We start from the raw sequence: 10993 nt of genomic DNA on the forward strand, positions 1-10993 counted from the left end.
CGACAAGACATTGGATCACATCGTTCCGTAACCGTGGTAGAACTTCCGGATTGATTACCTTCTCGAGAGATTGCATTGAGGAATGCACATAGCTTCACAATGGCTACTCGAACATTTTTCCAGCAGAGCCCCTCAAAGCAATCGGAAGCAATTGCGTCATAATCACGTGGCAGTCGTGAGACTTCAGGTTTTGGAACTTTTTCTCCGCCATGTTTATTATTCCCTTTATATTGGACGAGAATCCAGACGGGACCTTCATACTGCTCAGGCATTCAAAAAAGATGACCTTCTCTTCTTTGGTGAGAGCGTAGCTGGCACGACCTTGAAACCGTTCCGGATGCCGGTCATCGTGGTCTTTCAAAATTTGTCGGTCCCGCCGTGCTTCCTTTGTATCATTTGACTTCCCATACACGCCCAAGAAGCTTAGGAGGTTCACGCAAATATTCTTCGTAACGTGCATCACGTCGATTGCGGAGCGGACTTCTAGGACTTTCCAATATTCTAGCTCCCGTAATATAGATTTCTTCTTCCACATGGCTGCGTGCTCGTCAGCTCCCTTCGGAACCGATTGTCCGCCGAGACCCTTTCCAAAGATGACTTTCAAATCCTTGACCATATCAAATACCTCAAGCACCAAGCAGTGTTCCGCGAGCTTCGGCCGGTGATCCGCCTTGCCGTTGTAATGCTTGCCTTTCTTTCTTACTCGGATGACCTTTCGGAAGAAATCGACGATGCCCAAGGTACACGTTCTTCTTACAATTTGGCAAATGTACACTTTCGGTCTCATGTAAGCAGTGCGTGCATGCATTGTATCCCTTATTTGACAGTCCCGAAAGGTTACTAAGAGCAGGCCAATCGTTGATGGTTACGAAAAGCAACGCTCGTAGGTCAAATTCCTCTTCTTTGTGCTCATCCCATATACGGACACCAGTGTCTGCCCCACGCTTGTAAAAGTTCATCAACTAATGGCCTTAGGTACACATCGATGTCGTTGTCGGGTTGCTTCGGACCTTGGATGAGCACCGGCATCATAATGAACTTCCACTTCATGCACAACCAAGGAGGAAGGTTGTAGATGCATAGAGTCACGGGCCAGGTGCTATGGCCGGAGCTCGCTCGCCAAAAGGATTCATGCCATCCGTACTTAGACCAAATCTTATGTTCCTTGCGTCACCTGCAAAATCTTTGAACTCTCTCGTCGATCTTTCTCCATTGCGTTCCATCTGCGGGGTGTCTCAACTCCCCGTCCGACTTACGGTCCTCTTTGTGCCATCGCAACAACTTGGCATGCTCTTTGTTCCCGAACGGACGTTTCAACCGTGGTATTATAGGAGCATACCACATCACCTTGGCGGGAACCCTCTTCCCGGGTTTCGGCCCTCAACATCGTCACCAGGGTCATCGCCTCCGATCTTATAACGCAATGCAGGTGCATACCGGGCATTCATTCAAATTCTCGTATTCACCGCGGTAGAGGATGCGACCGTTGATGCATGCATGTATCTTCGGAACCTCTAAACCTAGAGGGCGAGACAACCTTCTTTGCTTCGTACGTATCGGCGGGCAACTCGTTATTCTTTGGAAACATATTCTTCAACATTTTCAGCAAGTTTTCAAATGCCGAGTCAGCTACACCTGCTCGTGCCTTCCATTTCAGCAAATCCAGTGTGCAGCCCAGCTTTTTCGGACCATCATCGCATCCGGGGTACAACGCCTTCCTGTGATCCTCTAACATGCGATCCAAATTCTCCCTCTCCTTTTCGCTTCGCAGCCGTCTCCGTGCATCGGCAATGGTCCGACCAAGATCATCAACGGGATCATCACGTGCCTCTTCTTCACCTTCCCCTTCACCTTCAAGCATCCTCCATGAAAGTATCACCGAAATGAGCAAGATAACTTTCATCGATGAAATCATCCCCTTCTTCATCTTCTTCCATTATAACCCCTCTTTCTCCATGCTTGGTCCAACAATTATAGCTTGGCATGAAACCGTGCCGAAGCAGGTGCATGTGAACATCTCTTGAGGAAGAGTAACCCTTCGATTCTTACAGCTAACACATGGACAGATAACAAAACCCCCCGCTTGTTCGCATTAGCCACTACGAGGAAATCTTTCAAACCCGTACTCGAACTCGCCGGAGAGTCGGTTACCGTACATCCATTGCCGATTCATCTGCATTATTATAATATAAAATATATAATTAACCATCATGCATTTGTTAAACTAACTAGCTACAAACAATATAAATTAAACAATGAACTACACACATGCATATTTTATCAATGACACATCAAAGGTTCAAGTTGCTAACCGCGATCGAGGAGGAAAAAATAAATGAGAAAGCTCAAGTGTGGCTCCAACACTTCATATCATGTTTGTTTCATGCTCTTGGGGCATTTCATCAAACACCTTATGTGCATAAGAGGAACCAAAAGCAAACCTAACACTCACTTGTGAAGTTTGTGAAGAGAATGGCTCCAAATGGCTAAGTGTTGGCTGCCGGATGGGTATATATAGGGGAGGGCTTTAGTCCCGTTGGCCTGGCCAGCCAGCGACTAAAGGCCTTGTGCACTTTAGTCGCGGTTGGCCTCGGCAAACCGCGACTAAAGCCCCCCACGTGCACCAGCTGGCCACCGTGCGCTCGGGCTCAGCTTTGGTCGCGGTTCGCCACACGAACCGCGACTAAAGACCCCATTAGTCGCGGTTCCTATAGCTTCGCGACTAATGAGGCTTCCCGGAAGCCTGTTTTTCTACCAGTGAATGCCCAATTTGTAACTTTGACTGTGAAGATATTTTACGTGGTGACTTCAGATATTTTGATGCATATCTTTTGTCCTAACCGTATGCATCTTTTCAATGCACATGCTGGGGTACTCCTTCCATTTCGAAAAAAAGATGGCCTGAAATTGGAACATGAGCTGCTAGTTTTTTTTATGGACTTTAATTACCCACTGTTGAATTTCCCAGAAAACTCACACGATTAACGGCTCATATAATTCTCAAACAAAATAATCAATTTTTTTTTGCAAGAGAACAAATGATCAATTGCTGACATAACTCAATACTACTCGCCCATTAAAACTTGTAAAGTATTGCCCAAGTTACTTTCTTTAGCAGAAGGGTCCAAAGTTATTTTTAAGGTGGTGCACTGAAGTAAGCTCCAACCAGAGATATTCCACGTCTCTATTAATTTACATCGCATGAACTATCACGGAATCACAAGTTTGAAGCGCGCAGAACAGTACTAATCTGGTGAGCAGCGGTTACTTGGACTGCCGCCCGTCCGACATGCCAGACGGCATGCTGCGGACGTTCTTTAGCAGGTCCTGGATCTTGGACAGCATCATCATCTGCGATGGGTCGCCCGGGGCAGGGACGCCCGTGGCGGCGCTGCTGCTCGCCTGGGGAGGCGCCGGCGGCCTCTGGTTATCCTGCAGCTTGATCTTCTCGAAGATATACTGCTTCTCCGCCTCAGCCTCCTCCAGACGGCGCTTGAGGTACATGCTCGCGTAGTCCTGCTCCGCCTTCTCCGACTTGGCCAGCGCGATGCTCTGGAGCTGCTCCGCCTCCTGCCGGGCCTCGTTCGCCTTGAGCTGGAACATCTCGGCCTCCGCGCTCTTCAGCCGGATCATGCTCTCCAGCTCCTCCACCTGCTGCTGCTTCCGCAGCCGCTCCGCCTTGAGCTCCCGGGCCTCCCTCGCCTTCTCTTCCAGCTCGCGATCGCAGGACTCCACCGCGAGGCGGGCCTTCTTGAACATCTGCATCTTCTCTTCAGCCACAGTCTCCATCTTTCTAACAGCCTCTTGGACAACCTCGGCGATTCGATTGCAGGCCTCATGAGGAGTGATCAGTCGCCCTAGTTCTTCATTTTCAGACATCTTTGGGAAATCCATCCCAAGCTCTGAAAAATATGATTGCAGTTAATACAGAAAGTTCAGAATTACAGGCCAAATAGGCAGATACAAGACAAACTGCAGATAAATTTAATCACGGACAAACCGTGAGAACTCAAATCTCATTGAGTTGGGATGATAATGAATGCACCAACTATAAAAAAATTGTTCATCTTATATTGGTATACAGATTACAAATTTAGTGTGAAGTTTGTTCCTACGGAAATTAATTGAGCAAAGTGCATCTTATAATTTTAGCTGCCTCATAACAGACGATTAGATATGAGCTAGATGGCCATGGCAGCATGCACCATCACCGTACACAAATAACAGAAACAAAGTATGTGTATAGTACTTCTAATATGCCTCCTCTAAAAAACTATTAATATGCCTAGCGAGTTTGTGGTGGTGCCTCGTGGAATACCTCAGCTTTCACTGTTTTGATAGTTCTAAGAAAATGATTTTTACTACTACCTCTGTCTACAAAAGGATGTTGCAAGTTTGTAAAATTTTTGATGTATCTAGACACTATCTGAATTTAGACAAATTTCCGACATCCTTTTATGGACAGAGGGAGTACAATTTTTTGGTACTAGTATTGTTTGAGTGCAGAAGCATTGTGGCATTGTTCAGAGAATGGCTACTGATTTACCCGATTTGTATAACTTTCATAGTGATGTGTAAAAAGAGTCTTGCTATGTACAGGCCTACAGCAGAAGATACCATGCCCAACAAACACGCTAAAAATGGAATTATTTTTCATATGAAAAAAAGATCTGTGCTGACAATGAACTCAAACAATTAATAGTTTTAGACTATGCAGCTTCAAAGGGAGAAAAAAGTAGTGTAATCAGAGATGAAACCAAATACCAACAGAAACATGACTCAATTCAGCATAATAAAATGAGTGGATAAATTGCAACACAGTATTGTTTAGTTTTTTTTCGCGGGGAACACAGTATTGTTTAGTTAACAAAGTATAATTACCTTGGAGTGCTTGCAGCAGTGCTCTGGGACTCATGGATTGAGCTGTAGGATTTCTTAGTCTTTCAATCAGATCAGCACATTTCCTGAACAAGTTCCTCCCTTTGGGGTCCTCACTTAAACGGAAAATCTTACGAACATACTCAAGTTCTCGCAACAAAGCATCTCTGTCCCAGCCAGGAGCACATTGTTGGAACACATCCCTAACCCACCCCAACAACTCAGATGTCCTCTGGCAGGCTTGGCACCGAAAAAGCATCTCTGCATGTCCAGTTCCATTCTTTATCTTCTGACCGGTCCCAATCTGTCCATCAAGGATTGCACAATCAGTGTGAGTCCAGTGAGAACAGGAATCACACCCTATCCAGCGGCATGTATTGACTTCAAAATCAAACTTATTGCAGATCACACACATGCATAGGTTGCAAAAGCCATTCCTGTTGCCACATATATTGCACCTACACTCTTCGGCAGGGAGAGCACACTGACAGGCAATGTTCCGGCACCTCTTGTACAAGAAAACCTCAGCAAGATGGCTCAGAGGTATGTTAACACTTGGATGCAAAAATGCCTGGATTCCAGTCTTGATGGAAACAAGAATCTCCAGCTGTACATGGTGTGCCATCAAAAGCATAGTTGGTGTCAAATCCAGCCTACCCTGGACAACCTTCTGCAGGTACAAGAACTCCTCAATGTGTTGAGGACCACCAGTTCCTTCAAGAATCGATCGAAGCTCACTCTTGATTTCGTCCAACAGCTCATCTGGCATAACCTTCATTTTCTCAGCAATCAGGTCAACCCTGTCCCGAGCAACCTCCCTGAGAGTCAATCTACCAGTATTTGGGATCCTACGGATGATCTGCCGCTCAGCGACACCTTTGGTGGCTGCCTCCTTATCTGTATCCACTATTCTAATAGCTGACGCAGCAGCAGCACCACTGTTCTTGCTCGGCTCCACGGGCCAGGTCTCTCGTGAACTGGCACTCTCAGTGGCAGAGTCATGCCCCGGGTCAGAATTCGACGCAGGCTCCTGCATGTCTGGCGAACCAACTTGCTCCAGTGAGGCCAGAGAGAGCGATGTCTGCAGGCTTGGGGAACTCCCCGTTGTGCCGTGGGGGCGGCATCCCCTGTGGAAGCTGTTGATGGAAATTTGCACCCGATGAGGTTCCCATATAAAATCAAAACCTAGCTAAGCCTGCAAGGGACAATGATTGCCATCAAGCACCAGCTTAACACTTAACATTTTAAACATCAGTTGACATTGCAAAATAATAACAGAACTACTCTTGTGTTCTGAAGCAAATTATTAATAATTTTCTGCAGTTGTTTCCAAAATTTCACCCGTAATCTTAGTCACCGAAAAACATCTCTACACAGAGCAGCCACATAATTTATCCCCTAAATCCCCCATTCAAAAACAAGTGGGGGCAGTCTTCTGCATGGTTTTAAAAGCGTCGCTTAGTCGTCGCCTAGGCGACGCCTAGGCATCCAGGCGCTCCCCCTCCACCTTGGAAAAACGGCCGCTTTAGGCGCCTAGGCGTCAGAGCGCCCTCCCTCCTTAAGGCGTCAAGGCGTCGCCTTAAAAACCATGGTCTTCTGCATTTATTTCAAGAATTCCTCCATGAATCATTGTCACCAGACAGAAAAGTCACATGATTTATCCCCTAAGCTCCCCAATTTTTTTAAAAAAAGTGGCATTGCTCTTAATACAGAGAAAAAACCCTAGGCAAACCTGGTGCAACAGCAATCGCCATCAGTCACTTGCTCAAGAGGTGCCATTTCAAGCATCAGTCCACATACAAAAGGAAAAGAAACTCTATTGCGTGTCACCAAGCAAACTATTAATGCTCAAAGCAAGTGGAACAGGTTTCTGCATTTATTTCCACAATCAACCGAGTAATCTTAATCAACAAACAACATCTTTAAGCAGAGCAACCACATAATTTCTTCTGTGAGCTCCCCAACTGAAAAACAAGTGGAACAACTTCTGCATTTATTTCCAGAATCAACCCGGTAATCTTAATCAACAAGAAACATCTTTAAACGGATCAGCCACACAATTTTTCCCCTAAGCACCCCAGCTGAAAAACAAGTGGAACAACTTTCTGCATTCATACACCGTCTCTACACAGAGCATACACATAATTTCTCCTCTATGCTCCACTAATTCGAAAGAAGGTAGAAAGATTTTCTCTTATATTTCCAGTATTGCTATCCTAAGTTCCTAACCTCCTCCTCAATTCAAGCTACACAGATCAACATCACAATTTCTCTCCCAAGCTCCTCAGTTAGAGCGACATACTGAATATCTAGACAACAAATTTGCGCATTTCATCTGCCCAAACCGTCAATTCGAGCAACCAATCGTTCTCATGGGATATTCCCGCTCCCGCCTGACGGAAGCACGAGCTAAAACCAGATCCCACAAATCCCAGCGCTCCATGGGGAAAACTCGGGTAAGAGAACTCACCTCGGCGCAACGGAGTGGTCTCCGGAGGTCAAAGAGACGGCCCGGGGATGGAATCGCCGGCGGCGGGCAAGGCTCCGCCTCCGCCGACGACGTTGACGAGGAGGGGCTCAGCGAGACAGTTGATAGGAGATGTTGTCTTTGTTCCGTTTGGAGTGAAAAAAGTATAGTACTCCGTACAAATGGTGGGAGTCCAGCTGTGGAGGATGGTGAGCGGTGAGGAGCTCAACGAGTTGACTTCTGGGCAAGGGCAGAATGGTCCTCCTCCGCCAGACTTTAAGGCCTACCAGTACATTATTATTTGTAGGAAGATTTGAGGGGATAATGACTAAATAATAATAATTCTCACTAACCTTAAATTTTCTCTTATTTCTAAAAATATGTTTGGTTATAGTGTACTTGGCTAGTTTGATCCACTTTTTTTTTCTATGTTTTGACAAATTTTAGTGTATTTTCTCAATGCTCAGTACCCTTACTTAGTGGACCGCCGATTGAGATTTTATGAAAAATTATTTCACCCAATTTTTATTGCATATTATTCTCTCTAATCCCATCAAATACGCTAAAACCGACTAAGTGCGTACATATATTTACGCGCGAATTATTTTCCAAATTTCTATTTTTTTAAATGCGATTTTGCTAAAGGAGCATATGCACTTGAGGTCAAAAGGCAAATCTCCGGATTTGAGAGCAGTGTTTTGGCTTTGTTGCCCCCTTTATTTAAATGTGTTTTAAACATACTTTATATGTTAAAATTCCAAAATAATTTAACGTGGACATGGTCGCAACCTACGTGTGTTCAGGTGCTAAAATAAGGGCTTACACTAGACATTTTTTTTGTCTTTTTATGCATAGCATAACTTTTTTAGTTTTCGTGAAACTTTACATGTGCACTTAGAATGTTAATATGTATGGGCACGAAATTTTTATTCAGATTTTTTTAACACTTTGAAATGTGTACTTTTGGGTAAAGAGAGCATACTTGAAATCTAAAGTGAATTTTCGGACTGCAAAACTTACACTACTTCTATCCATAAATAGATGTTTTAGATTTGTTTGAATCTGGATGTATGTACTACCTCCGTTCAAAAATAAGTGTCTCACTTTGGTCTAGATACATCCAGATTTGAATAAATTTAAGACATCTATTTATGAACAGAGAAAGTATTATTATCGAAATAGTTGGATTTATACGAAAAACACGTTTAGTTCGAACATTCAGCGGGCCTTCCATTCCGGTAATCCATATGGTTGTAAAACAATGCTGCAATCGGTACATTTTCGAAATAACAAAGTTGCATAGATCAGCTTCCACCGTAGCGATACATTTGCAGCCTTTTGCCGGCAACGATAGGAGTTTATTCTTGATATCTTGTGGCAACTATCTTGTCCTTGGCTTCTGGCGAGCACATGGAAAGTCAATCTGAACTTCCTTCTGTCAAACATTTCTTAGCGGATCTTATTAGGGAGCACAGGACCGGAATAATCACATCTACCAACTGAACGAAAGAGCTGTGATCAGACACTGTACACGCAAAGAAATGAAACTTCTCAACTGAAAGAATTACACGCTTAGAAAAGACCGACCGATGTCACCGACCGCAAAAAGACATCACGGACTGCAGCTCCCGAAAAACAAGTGTAACTCACAATAGCAGACATTCGCTTGATTTAAGTGGCCGCCTACAGAAGATTTCGACCCCATATATTAAAATTTGACCAAGTCACCATAGGTGGTTCGCTGAAGGATCGCGGAAGTTAAAGATTGACAGAGAAAATACAGTTGTTCACGGCGGACCATCTACACAGTACATGTATGCTATGTCCTTGTTGTCTAAACCCTACATATATAGAAAACAAATCAACAAATACAAACAGCACCGGTTTACACTTTGCACAGACAGCATGTTATCTCTCCTCCGGCTGAAAGCGCAACCCCAGGAGCCAGGATCGCCAAGGAGTGCACAAAGATAGAAGTTCAGAGTAGGGTGACAAAGCTTCTAAGGTTCTAGCTTCAGGGAGACGACTCGGGACTGCCGGTTCCGCTTGGCCACCCTCACGAATACGATTGACAGGCATGGTGGCGCCCACCATGGCCTGCGGACTTCCTGCTCCCCTTTCAGGCAGGCAACTGGAAGGGTGATTCAAGGAGTGATTGCAAACTGTCAGTTAGGAAAATTTGACAAAAAAGAAACGAGGATACCAGCACAATGATAGTGTGTAATTGCATCTCTCAAAGGTTCAGTAATAAAATCTTTCAGTACATGGCATAATTTTCTAGCTTACAGTTATGAAGCTAAATGCATGGGCACAAACCAAATATAAAGATCAGGGATTGAGATAAAATGGCAGAAATCCGAACCTTTAATGCGCCTCAACTCTTTACAAAGCGTGATAAAATCTCCCCATTTCATGTGACACCGTCTGATAAATCGCAGAATCTGCTCTGTAGTAAATGTGGAGAGGCTTTCCAGATACTCTCCGTTGACACCATTTTCTTCAAATGCTTGGCGATAGCCACCAAGGTTTATCTTCTCTAACCACAACCCCACATCCTGCAAGGGAACAATTACTTTATCAGGGCAACGAAGAGTATTGAATTTGAGGCAACCACCCAAGCTTACACCATTTAGGTAGCTCTCTTACTAGAAAATGGCCAGTGACGATCTATTGGCAGAAACGAAGCATAGATATTTTGATTAAAAAAGAGATGCCATAACCATAGCTACCAAATAATTTATAATACCTAGGAATAACGGAATGAATGCTTGCTAGAAAGTCGGAGGGCTTAGTGCAATAGCTTAAATACGCATGACTACAAGTGTACATTTAAAAAAAATCATGCTTGTGAAATGTAAAAGGGGTGTAAGTTTTGAGGACAGAATAGGCAACAGCAAGTTTCATGGTACATCAAATTTCCATATAGCACGAAAATGACACATTCAGTACTGAACCAGTAGTTGTTTCTTCCAACTATGCTTTTTTATGTAATGCACATAGTTTCCTTGACAAGTGAACATGCTTTTTGCAGTGTTGGCAAAATCATGTCATAGTTAGGCAGCACAAAATACTTTATTGAAGTTGTGAAAGGTACACATCAGGTCCTCGGTATTTTGTGCGCCTAGCTAAAACCCTAACACATAAGTCCAGGTTGGTACAACCAGCAGGGACCAGTTTGCCAATCAGGCTAGTATGCCATTAGTTCCAGGACAAGGTTGCTCATCCAGAAGAGCAGGGCAGAAAATGTGGTTTGGACACTCAAATAACAGTGCTTATTTTCTTTCTTACAACTAGTTCAGAAGGTGCCATGTACAATAAAAATAGATTCATGTACAGAAACACTTATGTTCCAAATCAAAATAACATGCCTGTAACTGTAAGTACCAATACTGTTCACCATACGTAAGAACCAAAGAGCTTGCCTTTTGTTAGGCTAGATTCAGCACGGAGTGGCTGAATTACTATCGCGCCCATGGACAAAATTGATAAAGCTGATTCAGCGCATGCACGTCTACAGACCCCCTCCATTTATTGTGGTGCTATTGTTCCTAAACAACAATGATACGTAATCTAAAGTTCAAAGGCAGTTCCCCCATTCGGAGTTATGCACAAGTGTTGCTCAATCTATAAGCAGTCAGCCTACACTAA

The 10993-nt window shown here is 44.1% G+C and overlaps 1 protein-coding gene and 1 pseudogene across 1 annotated transcript in view; both read right to left on the minus strand.

The window, feature by feature from the left end:
• Window positions 1–3046: 3046 nt before the first annotated feature.
• LOC124703039 lies at window positions 3047–7579 on the minus strand (annotated as a pseudogene).
• A 1432-nt stretch (window positions 7580–9011) lies between these two features.
• The window catches only part of LOC124696091, a 4945-nt gene continuing 2963 nt past the window's right edge, over window positions 9012–10993 (minus strand). Inside the window, exons 2-3 of the mRNA XM_047228869.1 lie at window positions 9708–9964; window positions 9012–9476 (exon numbers count right to left, since the gene is read on the minus strand). Coding sequence (XP_047084825.1) covers window positions 9346–9476; window positions 9708–9964 — 388 coding nt within the window. The 3' untranslated portion in view covers window positions 9012–9345. The remainder of the gene's footprint in view (window positions 9477–9707; window positions 9965–10993) is intronic.

Source organism: Lolium rigidum, chromosome 3 (genome assembly GCF_022539505.1).
Source record: "Lolium rigidum isolate FL_2022 chromosome 3, APGP_CSIRO_Lrig_0.1, whole genome shotgun sequence".
Classification (NCBI taxonomy): domain Eukaryota; kingdom Viridiplantae; phylum Streptophyta; class Magnoliopsida; order Poales; family Poaceae; genus Lolium; species Lolium rigidum.